At 56.0% G+C, this 19,947-nt stretch overlaps 1 protein-coding gene and 1 long non-coding RNA gene across 11 annotated transcripts in view; one reads left to right on the top strand and one right to left on the bottom strand.

Moving 5' to 3' along the window:
• TBC1D22A (TBC1 domain family member 22A) overlaps positions 1-19,947 on the top strand; it is a 262,637-nt gene that overhangs the window by 10,051 nt on the left and 232,639 nt on the right. For all 9 annotated transcript variants that reach the window (XR_015164928.1, XR_015164929.1, XR_015164930.1 and 6 more), the window contains 3 exons: positions 12,434-12,490; positions 13,647-13,981; positions 16,452-16,628. Coding sequence is in view for 6 of the 9 variants with exons in the window: in XM_086404306.1 (XP_086260432.1) it covers positions 12,434-12,490; positions 13,647-13,981; positions 16,452-16,628 (569 nt within the window). In the remaining 3 variants the exon portion in view is untranslated. The remainder of the gene's footprint in view (positions 1-12,433; positions 12,491-13,646; positions 13,982-16,451; positions 16,629-19,947) is intronic.
• LOC147373277 (uncharacterized) lies at positions 1,567-9,919 on the bottom strand. 2 transcript variants are annotated; one of them, XR_015164932.1, is made up of 2 exons: positions 9,724-9,919; positions 1,567-1,946 (listed from the first exon to the last, which is right to left on the bottom strand). It is a non-coding gene; the product is annotated as an uncharacterized LOC147373277 (long non-coding RNA). The 2 variants fall into 2 exon arrangements; XR_015164933.1 differs by lacking the exon at positions 1,567-1,946 and adding an exon at positions 2,918-3,423.

Consider the following 19,947-nt stretch of genomic DNA (forward strand, 5'->3'; position numbering starts at 1 on the left):
GGTGGAGCTGTGTGCTGTCGTAATGACTGCACTCCGTGCATCTCCCTCTGAAGCCCTCTAAAGTTAATTTCCTTGGAAAACTCGCTCCTTCTGAGCATATTTTCGAAATCTGGGGAGCATCGCTGTGGTTGGAATGAGTGGATGGTAAATCAGTCCCTAATTTAGTTCACGTTTCAGGAAACTGCTATTGAGCCCAGAGGAGACCCTGCGTGATGCCTCTGCTGGCGGACGAGGGGTTGATGAGCTGTAAACCGAGTCACCACACGGTTTGCCTGCTTACTCCATGAGTCTGGAATACAGGAGGCAGCTAATCGTAAACGTGGCCGTATAATTTTTCATTTATTTTATGACGCTCTGGCCACCGCGTCTTGAATTTATTCCTTTTCCTTTTATTTCTTGTCACTGTTCATCATTTCATTCATGGCTGTCTTCACCTTCTGCTCTTCAGCCTTTAATTAACAAAAGCAAGAGGCTGTTCTGGTGCTGTCCCGTCGGTTCTGTTTCAAGGCCGGGGCCTTGGTGTAGGGGGACCAAGTTCAGACCAGAAAGAAGTCTGCTGGGATGCGCAGGAGGGAGTCGCCTTGTCACGCCGAGAGGCCTGGCGCCATCGGCTGTCCCCTCCTGCCCACTGCCTCCAGCCCTGTCCGCTGAGGCTCGTCTCCTCCCTTCTCCTCCCACGTCCGGAGCGGCGCCCCTGGCATCTTGGCAGTGCCAGCCGGGCTGGCCTGGAGCAGGTACTCAGCGGGGTGTGTTGAGCAACTCAAGAGGGCAGCCTCTAGGTGGCTCGTGACCGGCTGAGTCGGCGCTCTCTAGACGGACGTGAAGGCCGCTCCCAGAGCAGAGTGTCCGCAGGCAGGCCCTCAGACAGCCGTCTGTCTGTCTGGATCTGGAGCTGCGCTGGGTGTCTGTTGTGGAGCGGGGGCTCCTCTTGTTGAAGAGCGCCGGCACTGGGATGCGCGCACGTTGGGAGTTTTGGCTCTTGGGCTGTGTCGCTCCTTTCACGTGGGGTCGTCCCAGACTAGGGATCCAACCGGTATCCCCTGCATTGGCAGGCGGATTCCCAGCCACTGAGCCACCAGGAAAGTCCCTGAGTTTTTTAAAAAAGCTTTCCTGACCCAAGCTGTGTAGAAGGCAATGGCAACCCACTCCAGTGTTCTTGCCTGGAAAATCCCATGGACGGAGGAGCCTGGTGGGCTGCAGTCCATGGGGTTGTTAAGAGTCAGGCACGACTGAGTGACTTCACTTTCACTTTTCACTTTCATGCATTGGAGAAGGAAATGGCAACCCACTCCAGTGTTCTTGCCTGGAGAATCCCAGGGACGGGGAGCCTGGTGGGCTGCCGTCTATGGGGTCGCTCAGAGTTGGACACGACTGAAGCGACTTAGCAGCAGCAGACCCAAGCTGTAAAGGCAACAGGGACAGACCCTGGGGAGTGGGGGCTTGGCCCCGGGGCCTGTCTTTTTCGGACATTTAGCGTCAGCCCAGGTCTCCAGCCTGTCCTCCCCCGGGGCCCTGTCCGCCCGGGAGCGCCCTTTAGGGTTCTTGCTTTAAACTTCTGCTCTTCCCATTCTCTGTCGTCTGTCTGCCCCTCACTAGTGAGGGTGCTTTAGTGATACCTCCTGTGCCTCATGCAGAAGAGGTGGCCTTTACGGGATCGTGGGGCTCTCGTGGGAGGCACTTCTGGTTGGGGTCCTTTTCAGGGCGCACGGCGGGCATCTCTGTGCCAGCTTTCCCTGGCCCACCCTGTGCTGTCCTCTGTCTAGACCCTGCCCTCTCGGCCAGCCAGGAGCCTCTGTTACATCACAGGCTTGGCACCTGGGACCTCCGTCAGTTCTCCTTCATTTCTCCTTCCCTCTGAGTCCTTCTTGGGTGCTCAGGATGTTTGTGGTCCTCAGGATGTTGACAAATGGGACCCGGAAAACACCGCTCCTGGTCCTCACGGTTGCCTGCTGGTAACAAGTTAGTCCTTCTCAAGTTTCACTTAAAAAGACTTTTTTTATTTGCCTGTCCTGGGTCTTAGTTGTGGCCTGCAGGATCTTCCGTGCCGCCTGAGGGATCTTTGTTGCTACATGCAGACTTTGAGTTGGGGTGTGTGGGGTCTGTTCCCACCAGGACCTCCCCTGGGGGCTCTGATGGTAAAGGACCCTCCTGCAGTGCAGGAGACCCAGTTAGATCCTGGGTCAGGAAGATCCCCTGGAGAAGGGAATGACTACCCACTCCAGTGTCTGCTTGCCTGGAGAATTCCATGAACAGAGGAGCCTGGCAGGCTACAGTCCATGGGGCCTCAAAAAAGTTGGACACGATTTACCCCACTCCAGTACTCTTGCCTGGAAAATCCCATGGATGGAGGAGCCTGGTAGGCTGCAGTCCATGGGATCGCTAAGAGTCGGACATGACTGAGCGACTTCACTTTGACTTTTTCACTTTCATGCATTGGAGAAGGAAATGGCAACCCACTCCAGTGTTCTTGCCTGGAGAATCCCAGGGACGGGGGAGCCTGGTGGGCTGACGTCTATGGGGTCACACAGAGTCAGACATGACTGAAGTGACTTAGCAGCAGTGACTAACATTGTGTGTGTGTATTCATCTCTTCACTGTCACGTTAACAAGATTTCCCTGTCTTGATTTGTGTGGCTGTAGTTCCTTCACGTTTGCTGTGGTTGGTGTTCTATTATATGCATATATTTTAGTTTTTTAAATTTATTCAGTTGATAATGGGCATCTAGAGATTTCCTAACATTTTTCCTCTCTGTGGCGTTACGGTCATTGCCGAACCCGTCTCCCTCACGTGCTGCGATGCTGTCTCCAGCGTGTAGCTGGCAGTGGAATTAGGTCACGTTGACCTGCAGTTTATAAGGAATCACTAGGGTTCAGTGAACTACTTCAGTGTTTTAAAGCAGTATAATCTATTAAAAAGTTTATGAGTTAATGTATTTATTAAAGAAAGATTTCATTATCTGAAATGAGGTGGGTGTGTTAGTTGCCACTTACTGTTTAAAAAGGGCTTTCGTTGAAGCCTGTTTTTCTCTTTCACAATGCGAGACCAAACGTCATTTTAATAAGATAAGATGAGGCTGCTTTTAGTTTGAGCTTGGACTTTGTTGGAGCGTTTTCTGCTCAGCGATCACAGGTGTTTTCCCGTGAAGAGTTAGTGGGTTTCCTGATGTCCTGGAGGGGCGGGGCCTGCAGTACGGGCCGGCACTCGGACCTCCGGGAACAGGACCTGCAGGGCGTGGGCTGCAGGCAGAACTGGCTGCTGGCGATGAGCCGTGTGAACGCAGCGGGGCACCCCGGAGGAGTGCCGGCGTCCGGGAAAGACTGGTTGCTGATGTTGGTAAGCACTACCGTCGGTCACTGTGCAGTGTCCACAGCGCTGTTAACGAGGGGTCTCCCTGTGTACGTACACGCTCTTATTCCCGCTTCCTGGGTGAGGAAGCAGAAGCTCTGAGCAGCTACTTGGTTAGCACTCCTGTCAGCTTGTAAGTGTTGGGTCTTGAACCCAGATCTTTGGACTCTGAAAAATGGAAGCCTTTCTGCCAAGGTCACAAGCCAGCCGTGGAGATTTCAGACAGGACCGCGGCAGGTGGGTGGTGCCTGGCCAAGGTCACAAGCCAGCCGTGGAGATTTCAGACAGGACCGCGGCAGGTGGGTGGTGCCTGGCCAAGGTCACCAGCCAGCCGTGGAGATTTCAGACAGGACCGCGGCAGATGGGTGGTGCCTGGCCAAGGTCACAAGCCAGCCGTGGAGATTTCAGACAGGACCGCGGCAGATGGGTGGTGCTTGGCCAAGGCCACAAGCCAGCCGTGGAGATTTCAGACAGGACCGCGGCAGATGGGTGGTGCTTGGCCCGGGCAGGCTGAGACTGCTTTTGTCCAAAAAAAAAAAAAGAGAAGGCTCGGGGGTGTTCCTGGGAAGTCTCGAAGGTGGGGGCCTGAGTCCCTCAGGCATCCAGCAGCTGGTGCAGGCTGTCAGCTGGGACCCCCGCCAGCACTGGTAGGCGTGTGACACGCGCAGGGCTCTGTCCCCTTCTGCCAGGAGAGGGAGTCAGGGTCTGCAGACCGAGAAGGGAGCTCTCTCCGGACACCAGGTCTGCAGGTGCCTCCATCCTGGGCTTCCCAGCCTGCATAGCCATCAGATCTTGTTGTTCATAAGCTGCTCAGTGCGTGGGATTTGTTACAGCAGCCTGAATGGACGGGGGCAGTGGGGTGGGCTTTTCCAAGTGTCGTCCTCGGAGCAGAACCCTCCGTAAGGATGAGTGTGATGCTGCTGCTACTGTTCAGTCACGCGGTCGTGTCTGACTCTTTGCGACCCCAAGGACTGTACCCCACCAGGCTTCTCTGTCCACGGGATTTTCCTGGACAAGAGTACTGCAGTGGGCTGCCATTTCCGTCTCCAGGGGATCCTCCCGGACCAGGGATCAAACCCACATTCTTCTGCATGCACAGGCGGATTCTTTACCACTGAGCTGCCAGGCAAGCCCAGAAGTGTGATGACTTAACCATTAAGGCTCCCACATGTCAGGAAAATAGATTCTCTACCAATGTGAGTTTCCTATTGCTGCAGAAGCAAATTACCACAAGCCTCTTGGCTTATCACAACACACATTTATTACCTTATAGTTCTGGAGGTCAAGTCTGCATTAGGCCTCCTTGGGTTAACACCAAGGTGTTGGTGGGGCTTTCTGGAGCCTTTAGGGGAGAAGCTGTCTCCTTACCTCTTCAGCTTCTCAAGGCTGCCTGCACTCCTTGACTTTAGCCCCCTTCGTGTTCATTCACAGCCAGCCACGCAGCCTCGCTCCCAGCGTTCCTCCTCGATCACGGCCCCCTGACCGCAGGTGGGGGGGTTTTCCTCTTGAGGACTTTGATGAGATCGAACCCACCTGGATGATGCAGGCTGCACTCCCAGGCATGTGCTCCTAGCTGCATCTGCAGGGCCCCCCCTGCCGTGTTGTCCTCAAGTCTAAGCTCATACTGCTCGCTGCTCAACAGGCCAGTAATCCAGACAGGTTGCTGGGACAAGGAACAGCGACTTGAATCAAAAAGCCAACAAACTGAGAAGATGGTGGGTTCCTGCTCCAAAGAACCATCGTGCCTGAGCTAGAATTCTTTTATATGAAAAGAGGAGGGAGCAAAGTCAGACACTTCCTGGTTCCCATCAGCCTCATCGGGGGTATGTGAATTTCTTCCTCCAGAAGCCATTCACACGTGGGCCTGGTCAGGAGGATTCCTGGGAGGCAGGGTCCCCAGAGATGGGCCGTTATTTGTGAGTCAAGCTTCTCGGCAACGGCCCTTTGGTGATAAACTTGTGAGAGAACAGAGTCTCTCCTGTTATTGCCCGACTGTCAGCGTCCCTCCCACACTCCTGTGGGTAGAGGAGCAAAGGCCATTCTGCTGAACCGAGGCGACGAGTCCGCCTTAGGTCTCTAGTCAGTCCCTTTAATCTGCAGCTGTTTGAACCAGTGAAACCTCTTGGCACTTTGTCTAATCTGTAGTTAAGCTCGAGGTTTTGCTTCCAGTTCCTGATGCATGCCCTAAATTCCTGTGCTGTTTGGACACAGTTATACAGGTTGGTTGCTGCTTCTCCAGCTACAGTGGAATTACCGTCTGCTTCATGGACGGGCAGGCCTGTTGCAGGCAGCTCCATGACTAGTGTCGAGCCCAGCCTTTGAATATGCTTTGCAGCCACCAGGCCTTCTAGCACTGGGATTCTCCTGTCTCTGCGGACGGTTGGAATGGCTTACCGTACAGCATTCTACAGGGGCTTCGTTTAAGCCTGCTTCTGGGAGCCCCTGACCTGTAACAGGGCAGTTGGCAAGGGCTTACCCCAAGCTAAATGTCTCTCGAAATTTTAGCGGCGTTCCTCTTCGAGGTATGATTGGTTTCCTTGGTTTTTCCTGTTGACTGTGGACTCCAGGATATGAGTTGTTTTAGCGCCTTGATGCGAATCAGGGGATGATTTCCCCAGGGAAGGCTTTAACCACCGCAGACTGCCTCCAGGTGGGATATACTTCCACCCATCCTGCAGCTGTCCACAAACACCAGCAGGTTATCTGCGATTTTGCAGTGCAAGGCACGTGAGTCAAGTCTCTCTTCAGTCCTCGGTGGGCAGGTTCCTCTGTGTTGAGTCTCCATCTGGGGACGTCTGACAGTGGTCTTTGGGTTATGTTTAAGACCCTGGGGGAAAGAGCTCTGTCTGCTTTTCTGGGATTTTCACGAGCTCCATCTGTAGGCTTAAAGTGTGTTCTGGTGGGACTCTGATGTCAAGCTGTTCCAGTGAAAACTCCAGGGTGAAATCTGTCAGGAGTTAATCAGCTCACTCCCCATGTCAGTGTCTCCGGGCTCCCGTGGGTGTGAGGTGCCTCAAGGCCAAGGGAGCCCCTGGGCCTCTTCCGCGCGTGTCTCTCTGTCAACATTGTGTGAGAGGCTCTCATCTTTAATTGTTCTCCTTCTGTTTCAGCAGAGGGCAATCTGTTCTCCAGTGTTGCTCCTCCTCACAGTGGGCGCACTGTTCTAGTGGGACTTGCTTCTCTTTAGAGTTACCGCCTTCCAAAAATCCAGCGTCACTGCCAGAAAATGGCTTTTGTTTTGTATTTCTCCTTTGTTGTTCCCTGTTGAATACTTTATAAAAGCAACATCTACCAATTGAGAAGGGTTCATTCCAAATGTACCATCTGATTTTTGCAACTTCCTCCTGGTATCCGAGGCAGTTTGCCCCAGAAGGTCAAATTGACCATTCATATATTTCCAGGGCCTTGGGATCTGCTTTAGTATGATGTCTGTAGGCCCAATAAATTCTTTGCAAAAGTTCAGCGAGGTCTTCATTTGTTTGGCTGAAGTTCTTGATTATTGTTCAAACTCTTTTGGTTTGCTTTGGTTCCCCTTTGCAAGGCCCTGCTGAGAGGCACTGATACGTAGGGGTCTAGTAGGGCCCCTTCCCTCGCTGGCCCCCAGTTTGGTTCAGATCTGGGCGCTGCCGAGTGGCCTTCAGGTGTAGCGGACCCTCCTCATAAGGAGGGCTGTGACCTTCCCAATTAAAGAAGTCTGGGGAAGCCAACCGGCTGGTGGTTTGCATTTAAGCCCCTAGGAGGTAATGATGTAAGGGGAGCCGCCCTGCCCCGGGAGTGGCTCCTGGCTCACGTTAGACTCCCTGTTGGCTCTTAGACAGCGATACTCCACCAAGTCCCTGCTCCCTAGAAACTAACACAGGATTTTCTAACTGGTCCTCATGGGGGCCGGGAGTTCTGGGCCCCAGCGTCAGGAACTGGGGCTGGGTGGAAAGGGGGCAGGTATGTTGGCGCGACAGCCAGAGCGGCTGGGGCGTCTGCTCAGAGCGGTCGCGGTTTGAAGCACCAGCCCTCACTCACTCCCTTCCTTCTGTTTTCCCGGGTGCAGGGGCACAAATGGCTGGCACTCAGCGGTCGTCATCCTTCCCTGCTTTTTCACAGAACAACACAGACTCATTCGGAAGCCACTGTGAAACCACAGACCGCAGTGAGCAGAAACCTGATTACTCCCGTGACAGACAACCAAGATAATTACGCAGATTATGACTGATGTGATTTACCAGGATAGGCCAGGATGTTAGGAGTTCCGTGTAAATTCTAGAATGTGTATTTAAACAGTGTTCACCCATATGACACATTCTAAGGAGACGTTCACCCCCACGATGCATGTACGCATGCTTCATCACCAACCACTTGGCAGTGCCTCCCGTGCAGCTCAAACACACCCAGTGGGCCCAGGTAGTTTAATGTTCCTCTGAGATGGAGAGAAAACAAGTGATTTGAGGTGTTCCCAGGACCCTCTGGCAAACCCAAACGTTAGCTACAGGTCAGATGAACCCTACTTAGAACTTTATCTTTGGGAAGTTTGTAAAAAATATGAAAAAATTTTAACCCTTGATAAAAGATCAATGCAAATACAGAATCACTTAAACAGTTACCAAAAGCAGTTCAGTGTTTTAGGAAAACAGTGTCCTCTTAGAGAACCAAAAAGTCAGGCTTCGTACCACTTTACCGTTAAGATTTTAACTAATTAACTAAGATTTTAATGCTTTTGAGCTGTGGTGTTGGAGAAGACTCTTGAGAGTCCCTTGGACAGCAAGGAGATCCAACCAGTCCATCCTAAAGGAGATCAGTCTTGGGTGTTCATTGGAAGGACTGATGTTGAAGCTGAAGCTCCAGTCCTTTGGCCACCTGAGGCGAAGAGCTGACTCATTTGAAAGACCCTGATGCTGGGAAAGATTGAGGGCGGGAGGAGGAGGGGACGACAGAGGATGAGATGGTTGGATGGCATCACTGAGTCAATGGACATGAGTTTGGATGAACTCTGGGAGTTGGTGATGGACAGGGAGGCCTGACGTGCTGCGGTTCATGGGGTCGCAAAGAGTCGGACACGACTGGGCAACTGAACTGAACCTTTAAGATTTTAAGTTCAGTCTTACCTTCTAAGTTATGAAAGTCTGGATTATCTAGTTACACATTCCCAAAACATCATTCCCATAGAGTTTACTCCAAAGACCTTGGCTTCATTTACCTCTGTTGACTTAACAGCTTTGCCACATTGTTATTTTTCTTGATGGCAGTCTTTGTAACAGGAATAAGGTATTGTCTAATAAACCTAGGTATAATTATACTTTGTGTTGATGACTGTATAAAGACATCTGTATCAAACCAGCAAGCTTAAGTAAAACTTTCACACCAGATACTGATTCACTACTGAGTATTTCCTAAATCATGTGAACCTGAAACTCATTCTGGCCACTTTTTTTATATTTGATTATTCATGTAAGCACTTAAATTTCCTTTAAGCCAATTAAACATTTCTTTTACAAATTAACCTGGTTGGTGCCACACCTCTGTAACACATGTACAAACATGCAAACGTTGGAACCTCATAAAAAGGTTAGCTATGATTCAGGTACAGCGGTGTGAAACTCATCCGTTATAAAAGACTGGATTCAAATTGAGCTTCCGGCAGAGGGGACAAATCAGGGTCACGTGTCTACAAGTTAAACCCTTTTACTAGTATTTATGGAAAAGACACTTTTATTTCTAGCTTTTAGTGATCTTAGGAACCAAACCTCCCTCTTCTCAGAATGTCTCACTCTTGGACAAAAACAGACCGGTTTTCTTCCTTTTCCCCATTTGATATCAATAAAAGTTAAGTATCACAAAACTGATTTGGCTGTAAGTGGACAAACAGTACCAAATAAGATGAAACCAAAAGAACCAAAGAACAAGCAGAATGCTAAATAAACCCCCGTTTGGTCTTGAGTTTTACGTATCCCAGCAACACAGGAGCCCATTAAGTGACGTAATTAACGCAGCAAAAGTCGCAGTAACCAGTGCACAGGGCCCCGAGGTAACCCTGCCTGGACCCCCAGCGGAGATCCGGACAGGTGCCACGGCCACCCATGGGTTCAGAGCTGTGCTCAGATCCTGGTCCAAAATGCACCCCAGAGGACTTTCTCCAGGGACAGTTGTAACACTTCCTCTTTTTCAAGAGAATCAAAGCACAAACGGCTCGCCCAGGGGCCAGCATCCGAGAAACCAGCCCGCCGGCTCACAGGACAGCTCAGTGTGGTGCAAATCCAGCACCTCTTTCCTCTCTCCAGCAGGGTGCCCCACTCAAATATGGCTACGAAACAAACTGGCTTACTCTAGAAAAACAAGCTCAAATGGAGAGGAAGCAGTTCCCGGATGTACACACCGGAGCGACTCACCCTGGTATATGGAGTCCGTGTGGCTCCCCAGCTTTGATTCCTTGCTCCCGCTGCTGAGCGCTGGGGTGGCTGGTGCTGTTTCAGGGAACTTTGTGGGGAGGATGCGGATCCTCAGGACAAGTGGTCCAGGCAGCTGCCAGGGCCCTCCTTACCCGAAAGTTCCCTGGCTGGGCTGGCTGGACACGAGCAAGCGAGACTCCTGATGAGTCCCCCAGTTTGTTAGACAAGCTCGTCCTGTGTGCCTCACTCAGGCCAGGAATCCAGAGACGAGTTGTTGGGGCAGGAATGACTTTATTCGGAAATCCAGCAAACTAAGAAGAACGCGAGTGTACGCACCACCCGCAGCCTTGCCTGAATTAGGCTTCAGGCCCCTTTCATACTCAACGGGGAGGGCGTAAGGTCACGCACTTCCTGGTTCCCATCGGCCTCCGGAGGGGATGTGTGAATTTCCGCTGCCCGCAGTCATTCACGGGTGGGCCTGGTGAGACGGTTTCTGTGAGTGAAACAAAGGTTCCCAGAGATGGGCCGTTATATGTAATTAAAGCTTATAGGCAACATCCCTTTGGTGATTGATTCTGATGAAACACGAGGTTCTTCCCCGTTGCAGTGTGAGGTGATACGTTCACATGTGCTGGGGCTGGGAGGCGAGGCTTCTGGGACCCTTATTCTGCCCACCTCACTGCCTCAGTGACGGAGGAGTCCTGTTTACAAAGAGGTGTTTACAAATCAGTGAGATCAGGGTGGACACCTCTCAGAGATGGGCAGAGTTCAAACAGGCGGTTTATGAAAGCACAGGTGGACAAAGGATGTTTCAAGGTGGCTCAGCCTCCCTAATGATCGAGCAGGTACACGATTAGCGTCTACACGCCCTTCTTCCCATCAAACAGCAGTGATCTCTGCAGCGGACCCCTGAATAACGTGGGTTTGAACCGCGTGGGTCCACTTACAGACGGGTGTCTTTCAGTAGTAAATGCTACAGCCCAACACCATCCAGGTGGCCTGAAGCCGGGCACGCAGAACCCCAGATCAGGAGGAGTCGCGGGTCCTCAGGGCCGACTGGAAGTCACACTCAGGCTGTCTGCCATGTGGAGTTCCGCACCCCACCCTGCACGTGGTTCATGGGTCAGCCGTTCATGCCGTTGATGCCCGTGTATCCCTTGTGTCCCAGGCCTGCCTTCTCTAGGACTTTATCTTCACGAAGTTATATTTGTGTGACAGTATCGTCCCCAGAGAAGTTTATTGCTGTTTTTATAACCACACAGAGTTTTAAACAAAGAGCTCGCAGTCAACACGGAAAACAAATTACCGTGTAACCAGAATGGTGGGGCGGCGTGAAATTAGAGGTGAGGTTGTCCAGGGAGACGGTGCTCATGTTGTTATGACTTTTGAAGACTTAGGAGGCTTGGAAATAATTACGGATTTATGGGAATTGCAGAGAAATGTCTGGGGAGACCGCTTGCACCTGCCGTGTTGGGTTTTAAAGTGTAAATATGCTGCATGTGTCTTTCGTGTGTATCACATGATATAAAGTGCATGTATTTAAGTAGATTGATGAACAGTAATATGGGGATGTAGTTGTGATATTGATATATTACTGGGTAAGCAAGGTAGGATTTCATTTTGTTTTTAAAAGCTAAGAAGACTTCATCTATATACTAAGCTCCTCCGTGTCTGTATTTATCTTTACATACACACACCCTGCATGGAGGAAGAATTGGCAGCCCACTGCAGTATTCACGCTCGGAAAATCCCACGGACAGAGGAGCTTGGTGGGCTGCAGTCCACGGGGTCACAGAGTCGGAGACGACTGAGCGACTGAGCACACAGGTGCTCTGCAGGGGTTACAGAGACTGTTCCACGTGGACCACAGCAGTTAGGACTCTGACTGCCCGTGGCTTCAGCAAACGGGCTTGTTTATTTCATGCCGTGGACGTCTAGGGAGTGGTCCAAGGTTGAGAGCTAATGCCTCCAAGCCGCAGGAGTCCCGCTGTCTTCACATCTTCATTCTAAGCTGCCCCCGCCCCCCCTCCGTCACAAGGGGCTTTATTTCTTGTGGCTGCTTCTCGTGGCAGGATGGCTGGGCCCCTCTTGGTCTCACGTGTGTGCTCTGAACAAGAAGAGGGGAGAGCTGAGGGTCAGGGCCGTACCTGCCAAGCCTCTCTCCTCCGTCTCTGCGACCGGCCTGCCTCGAGTCCCCTGGCCGGGCGTCAGGGGGAGGAAGCGGTGTGCGTTGGGTTGCTCAGCGGGCCAGTGTGCCGCATGAGTTCTTCTGTCCCTGCTTTTTTTCCAGATCTACTCTGATGTGCACAGACTGTAATGAAACCATGCAGTCTTTTAACAAAATTGTGTTTGTAAGTCTGTATTCAGTCTCTGGGCAGTGGTGCCCCATGAGAGCCTCCTGAGGGGTGTGTCTGGGTCAGTCTTTTAGGCTAGGAGCAGAGGCTGACCAATGCCCCAGGCCCTGTGGTGACGCCCTTGGGGCCGTGGGTGCCTCACTGAGGCCCATTCACCGGGAGGCTGAATGCCCTGCTTGTGTGTAGGGGTGGCCTTGTCTGGCGTCATTCAGCCTTCCCGACGGGCCTGGGGACCCTGCGGTGGCCGGGGTTGTTCCCTCTGGCGCCGGTTCGAGGAGCTGGCCTGCTTCCTGAGTCCATGGGGCCCTTGTGAACTCTGGGGAGAAGCTAACTTATTCTCCTTCCTTTCTGAACAGCATCCAGCACGTGTATGGCGCTCAGCACCCGCCCTTCGACCCCCTGGTCCACGGCACGTAAGTGACCTCGGGTTGCTTGAGGCTGTTCCCAGGCTGGGCCTGGGGGGGTGTGGTGACCCCCCAGGTCCCTGGCGTTCCCGATGGGGAGGAGAGTGCCCTTCATTCAGCCAGCACGAATCAAGCGATTGCTTTACGGGAGGCGCTCCTGGCCTTTCACTGCCCAGCCTCTGAGGGAGGCGGCTCCATGCAAAGGAGGGTGGAGGAGGGCAGCCTTTGCAGGGCCCCCAGGGCTGGGGCGGAGCCTGGCACACCTTTGTGAACTTGGGTCTGGTCACGGCTGCTTAGAGCACTGGGGGCAGCAATAGCCAAGCGAGAAGCTGGACGTCCTCACCAGCATCAAACCCTTTTGTGCTGAAAGTAGTGTGTCATTCGCTCAGTCGTGTCCGCCTCTCTGTGACCCGTGGACTGTAGCCCAGCAGGCTCCTCTCCATGGATCTCTCCAGGCAAGAACACTGGAGTGGGTGGCCATTTCCTCCCACAGGGGATCTTCCCCACCCAGGCATTGAACCCGGGTCTCCTGCACTGCAGGCAGATTCTTTACTGTCTGAAGCACCTGAGGGAGGACCCCGTCAGAAAAGCAGAGAGCCCACGAGAGAGATTTTTTTCACTTCCTATAGCTGATGCAGGTTGAGTGACGTCCTGTGTTCTCTGCCCGCTGCCTGCGGCTTGCTCAGCCTGTATCTGGGCTCCTTGTCTAGAGGCGGGTGCGGGGCAGGGGTGGCCCTGGAGGACCGAGCGTGTAAGGACGCTCCCGACGCTCGGGGGAGCCTGTGTCGTGTGCTGCCTCGCTGTGCGGGATCCTTGGAATTGTCCTGTATCCATCCAGACCCACCTGCCGAGGGCCCGTGTCCTGTGGACAGTGTCCCCCGCCTGCAGCCCCAGCTGCTGCTGCTGGACGTCTGCGAAGGTGTCGGGGCAGGAGATGTGTGGGCCTGGGGCCCTGCTGCGGGTCCTCAGGCGCCTGGGGCCCTGCTGCGTGTTCTCCGGCATCTGGGGCCCTGCTGCGCGTCCTCAGGCGTCGGGGCCCTGCTGTGCGTCCTCAGGTGCCTGGGGCACAGGTGCAGCGCGACTGTCCCAGGGGCCGCTGTCTCACCGGTCCCGGGGTGACGTGCTCGCCCGCAGAGTGCGAGCACAGACCGCTTGTGCTTTGCAGCTTGCTCACGGCCACGCCCAAGGTGCCGACCACGCCGGTCAAGGCCACGCGAGCCAGCACCTTCCAGGAGTTTGAGAGCAGCACCAGCGACGCCTGGGACGCCGGCGAGGACGACGACGAGCTCCTGGCCATGGCGGCCGAGAGCCTCAACACCGCGGTCGTCATGGAGACGGCCCACCGCGTGTTGCGCAACCACAGCCAGCGGCAGGGGCGCCCCCGGCCACCCGGGGCCCCGGAGCCCTCGGCGGAGCCCTCGGCGGACCCCTCCGCGGCCCCCGGCGGCGACCTCCGGCTGGTGAAGTCCGTCAGCGAGAGCCACGCATCCTGTCCCGAAGGTGGGGGCGATGGGGAGAGCCAGGCGGGTTTCCAGAAAGAGGCCTGGAGCCCTCTCCCTGGGGCGGAGGGTGGCCGAGGGGAAGGGTCCCAGCCTGTGGGGGCTCGGAGATCCAGCAGCCGAGGGCCTCCTGGTCAGCAGAGGCAGCTGCGCTTCCTCTCGTCCTCCTGGCTGAGTGCGTCTCCCTCCAGACAGCGTGGCCGGGCGGGAGCTTCTGTGGGCTGCTGGGGGGACCCCGCCCTCCCCAGGATGCCCTGGCTGCTTCAGGGGGCCTTTCCAGCCCAGGGGCCTGGCCTGCCTTGTGTTCAGGGCTGGATCTGCCCCTGGCCACTTCTGATGATCCCTCCCAGTCCCCAACACGTGGGCTCAGCATCTGCAGGGCGAGTGTCTGCTCTCTGGAATCGCCAGGTTCCGATTCTAAACTCTGCAAGGTTAGCTCTTGCCGTGTCTCCTATCCACGTGCCTGGCGTTCTCCACCACTTTCACTGTCTTTGTGCTGGAGGGGCTGAGACATCAGACAACACCGTTGTTTAACCTGTGACGGGTCAGGCCGCGTTCTCAGGGCGTGGGCTGCCCCACGGAGTCCTTGTTGCGTGGAGCGTCCATTCTGGCGAGGGGATGGACAGCAGCCTCCATGTGATGTGTGGGGAGGCGCGGGTGCCAGGGTCAGAACAGGTCGGGGCGGCCCCAGAGCAGGGTGGGATGTAGGCTGAGATGCTGAATCCAGCGATCAGAGCGGCCTCGGGCCGGCAGTGTCAGGGAGGTAAGGGGTTGGGTGTGGGGGTCCCTCCCGCCGAGGTCGCTGGGGGTTCGGGGGGCTCGCCCTTTGTTTACAGAGAAGAAAATGAGGTCATCAGCGCAGCCTGAGGCAGCCCGCTGGCTGGGGCAGAATTAGGTTTCATACTCAGCTCTAGGTTTCAGAAACACATTCCGGGAATTAATCTAGGAAGCGTTACCATGTTCTTTGCGGAATAGCATGAGTTTTTCATTCAGTCAGTTTTCAAACTGGAATCTAAACTATTTTTCTTTCACACGAAGTGAACTTTGAAGTATTTGAGCCTAAAAATGGAAGGGCACCCAGTTTGAGCCTTTCCAGGTCGTGCAGGAGTCCTGTGGCTCGTGACGGGCACTCTGACTGCGTCCCATTCACTTGGGCAGGGCATGCACTCCCAGGCCCCGGGTTCCTCCTGCGGTGGGCTCTGCCGAGGCTGCAACTCTTGGAGCCCCAGTGGCAAGGGCCATGGAGGCATGGACCACGCCCCCATCCCCTTGGCTGTTCCTGGGCGTCCTGCGCAGTTGCAGAGGCTGCTGATGTAACCCAAACCGCCCTCAGGACCTGCTGCCCACGTGGCGCGGCAGCACACCGTCCTGCTGGGCCGGCGGGCCTCCTCTGCTCGGGTGAGACCGCGAGGTCCATTGGACTTCATCGCTCCTGTGAGTGGTGGTTTGCAATTCTGCATGCCCTGGACGGTCCTCCGTGGGGGCACAGAGGAGCACAGGCTCGGCTTCTCCAGCGTCCGTTGGGAGCCTGGCAGGGCTGCTGTGGGTGTGTCACCCCGCACGGCGCCTGCAGGGCCTCCCTGCTGCCAGCGGCTCGGGCCTCCAGTCCTGGGGAGGTGGCCGCCTCCCGCCTCGGCGGACGTGGATGGCAGGCTCCCGGGCCAGCGCTTCACCTTCCAGCCGTCAGTGCGTCTGCTCCGCGCTGTGTCGCTCGCCCCGTTTCCTGAGTTTAGTTCTTACTCTGAATCTCCGTTTTGGAAGATGTGATCACTCACAGGGACTTAGGTCTGCGGGCCTGCAGCCCTTTCAGGGCCTCGTGCTTGTGGGTCCCCCGCTCCCTGCAGGCTCCTCGTCCTGTGGCTCGAGGGTCCCCCGCTCCTGCCTCTGCCCATGCTGGGTCCTGGGTGCCAGGTGCCGTCTCACCTCGCCTCAGCGGCTGGGTGAGCTCTGGTGGCCCCTCAGCCCACCTGCGGGGCACCTGGCTTCCTTTGCTTTCTCCGGGTGCTGATCCTGGCCTCCCTCCTTGGGGAGGCCTGGGATGTTCAGACAGTTATGGGGCCCTTCCCATGGGCCCTGGTGGCCTCCCTGTGTGCCCAGGCCTGGGTGACCCGTGCAGGCACCCTGCCCTGGCCCTGCACCCACCGATCCTCTGGCGTGTGGCCTGGGCGGGCCCTCTGGGGAGCCCTGGCCACCGACCCCGATGTGTGCGGTGGTTTTCTGTTCCTCTCTGTCTTGCCTCTCGTGGCGTGTCTGTTTCCCTGAGGAGCGACCAGGAGGACAGTGAGCTCTATGTGGGAGCCGGCTCGTTCTCTGCCTCCAGCAGGCAGCTCGCCACTGCTCTGTGAGGGCTGGGCGGGACTGCTGTGCTGCGGCAGACCCAGCGTGGCGGACTCGAGGCCTCCCGGTGGGCGCCTGGCCGTGGGCCGAGCCCCGGGGCCTCACCTCTTTTGCTCCCCCTCGCCCCCCCGCAGGAATCGTCAGTGATGCCGCCCCCCTGCAGAGGTCCCAGTCTCTCCCACACGCGGCCACCGTGGCGCTGGGCGGGGCGCCCGAGCCCAGTGCCCTCAGCACGTCGGCCTTAAGTGAAAGAGAGGCCTCCCGGCTGGACAAGTTCAAGCACCTGCTTGCGGGCCCCAACACAGACCTCGGTGAGTCCCCCTGGTGAGTCCCCGTGGGCGAGTCCCTGTGGGTGAGTCCCCAGGGTGAGACCCTGTGATAAGTCCCTGTGGGTGAGTCCCCAGGGTGAGACCCCATGGCTGAGTCCCCGTGAGGAGTCCCCGTGGGTGAGTCCCAGGGGTGAGACCCCGTGGCTGAGTCCCCGTGATGAGTCCCCGTGGGGGAGTCCCCAGGGTGAGACCCTGTGATGAGTCCCCGTGGGTGAGTCCCCGTGACGAGTCCCCGTGGGTGAGTCCCCCTGCTGAGTCCTGGGGGTGAGACCTTGTGACTGAGTCCCCATGAGGAGTCCCCCTGGTGAGTCCCCGTGATGAGTCCCCGTGGGGGAGTCCCCAGGGGTGAGACCCCGTGGCTGAGTCCCTGTGATGAGTCCCCGTGATGAGCCCCCGTGGGCTTGGCCGCTTCAGGCCGTGCTCGCTTCTGCAGGAGGCCCGGATCTGAGAGGCCTGGCCTGCTCCCCTTTGGTGCGCCTGTTCCCCGTGTAATTTACCGGGTCAGAAGTTGATCTGTTGTATTTCAGGCCGGTAGGCCACCAGGAGGAGAGCCGCCTGTCCTGGAAGTTGACTCTAGATGTGTTTATTAATGTGCTTCCAGTGCAATTTGATGAGTGTTTTTTAAAAAAATTTACTTTTAATTGGAAGATAATTGCTGTACAGTGTTGTGTTTTTTTAAAATTTATCTTTAATTGGAGGTGATGAGCATTCTTGGATATTCTTTCTTAATGCGCTCCGCTGGCTTCCTGGTACTGCCTTGGCGAGGCCGCCCGCCTGGGCGGATGTCCTTCCTTGCGTCATGGTGGTCCTGGTGGTGGCCAGGGCCGGTGACAGTCCTGCCAGGGGTGGCTGACTGTGCACCGTCGGACGGGGGCAGCGGGTCGGCACGGGGTGGGACTGGCTGTCAAGTGGGCCGGCGGGGGGGGGTCGAGGCCAGGCTTGGGTGGGGGCCATCAGGGCCCAGGACAGTGCCGCCATGCTTCTCGTGGGGCAGCTGGGCCCTGCGGCCCGTGCTTGCTGTCAAGTCCTGCTGGAGCTCCACGCACAAGTTCCATGCTTCCGTTTCTGTGTCTCATCCGGGTGCTACAGGGCGCCGGGCACTTTGCCGGACGCTGGAGCTCCTGGGAGGACAGAGCAGTCAACGCTGAAGGCTGGGCGCCGCTGTGGGCAGTGCCCTGCGTGGCCAGCAGGTGGCGCCTGAGGCCTGTGGATAGAGGTGCCAGCCGCGGCCAGCCTGGGAAGCTGGAGCTGCGCAGCCTCGTTCCTGGGGCTGGGGGAGCGGCTCTGGGAACGTCCCGTGGCCCGAAGGTGCTGCTCCCGTCCAGCTGCCCTTCTCACGGTGGGTTTTTTGTCCTTCGTTCACTTTGGTTTCTTTTCTGGGCACACACGTTACACAGTCTCACAGCACAGAGGGTGCAGCGGGAAGAAGAGCCTTTCTCCTTTCCCAGCTCGCCCTCCCCCCACTTCCTGCGGTTCCGGGTGTCGTCGTCCAGAGAGGTCCGGCTTGCCGTCTGTGTCAGGCTTCTCGTTCTGATGTGACTTCAGACGCACGAGGGCGCGGGCCCTGTGCGCGTGCCTGGCCGTCCCAGTCGTTCTCCTTTCGCCCAGCTCGTTCTCCACGCACGTGCTCACGTGTGTTCCTGCTTTTCCTGAACCCCTTGATCAGTTGGAGAAGTCGCGCCCCCCGATCCTCAAAACCTCATCCCCTCCTGAGGACAAAGGCCTCTTCCGGGCGTCACCGCGGCCTCATCATCACAGTCAGGAGGTTTCACATCCACGCACGTGGCCCTGTCGTCCAGGGCACCAACCACGCTCAGTTTCAATGACGCTCGTCTCCGTGACGGGCATACGCTGGCACCTCCTTCGTAGTCCAGGACCTGCCCCAGGGTCCTGCGTGGCGTTCGGGTGCTGCCCCCCTTGTCTTGTGAGCTGGCGTGCTCCTCTGGACCTCGAGACGTGCTCTGGGACGAGCGAGGCCCTCCTCGGGGCGTGTGTCATGTCCCCCTGCTGAGCTCTGAGCCGGCTGTGGGTGAATTGTCTGCCACCTCGGTTATCACGGCAGGAGGCCGGGGTGCTGGTTTGTCCTGGGCTCAGTGGAGCCCCTCTGATCACCTCTCACCAGACACCCCCTGATCTAGTCCTAGGCGGCACGGGGATCACTCGTGAAAACTAGATTGCCTGACGGGAACTGCAGCTCTGGGTCAGGACCCCAGCCCCCAGTTAGAATCTCCTGTGGACTTTGTCATCAGAGTAACTTGGGAAATTAAAATCGTACTTAAAAATGAAGCTTTCAAGATGTGTGGGCAAGTGAGTATGTATGGATAAACTGAAAGGTTAAAAGAAACGAGATTCTCCTGTTCAGCTGTGGGATTCTATTTTTTTCCTTGCCTTTCCTCAGAATTCTATGTAAGTATGAAATCTAACACCAAAAGGTGAAAACCAAAGCTTTCAAAGTGAAACAATTACAGGATTTGTATTTGGTGACTGCAGAAAACACAGCCAGTAAATTGCGTTTTTGTAAGGCAATTCGTAGAAGGCAATGGCACCCCACTCCAGTACTCTTGCCTGGAAAAATCCCATGGACAGAGGAGCCTGGTGGGCTGCAGTCCACGGGGTCGCTGAGGGTCGGACACGACTGAGCGACTTCACTTTCAGTTTTCACTTTCATGCATTGGAGAAGGAAATGGCAACCCACTCCAGTGTTCTTGCCTGGGGAATCCCAGGGACGGGGGAGCCTGGTGGGCTGCGGTCTATGGAGTCTCACAGAGTTGGACACGACTGAAGCGAATTAGCAGCAGCAGCAGCAGCATAAGGCAGTTAGCTTCGGGAGACAGTGGGAAGTATTATCTTAACATCACATACGTGACGTAAGTGGCAAATACTTGCCGACGTCGGAGGAGCGAAGCGCTGACCTGGGTGACGCCCACAGAAGTGCCTCCCCTGCAGTGTCCCTCCGGCTTCAGGCTTCGAGGCTGTTTGCTGGGGCTCTGTTCGGAGCTTGCGGACGAGGGAAGCAAATAGAACTTAACGGCTCACTCTGCTCTCAGTGTCGACTCAGTCTTTTCTCGTACAAAGGCCGCCTTTTTCGAAGCCCAGGGAAGCGACCCTTGGAGGCCTCCTTGGTCACACGCGTCTGTGAACGGGAATGTGACTTGGCCGCTGGCAGGACCTGTGCCTCTGAGGCCCGTGGGGTGACCACCTGGTGGCAGCCGGGCCCTGAGGTCATCTGTGTGCGGCACGCAGCCCTGTCCTGGGACGTTCAGACTGTAATGGGGAGGGAGGCCAGCTGCAGGGTTCCCCG

This window comes from Bos grunniens, chromosome 5 (assembly GCF_055505025.1).
Source record: "Bos grunniens cultivar Pamir isolate PY7600 chromosome 5, Bosgru_T2T1.0, whole genome shotgun sequence".
Taxonomy (NCBI): Eukaryota; Metazoa; Chordata; class Mammalia; order Artiodactyla; family Bovidae; genus Bos; species Bos grunniens.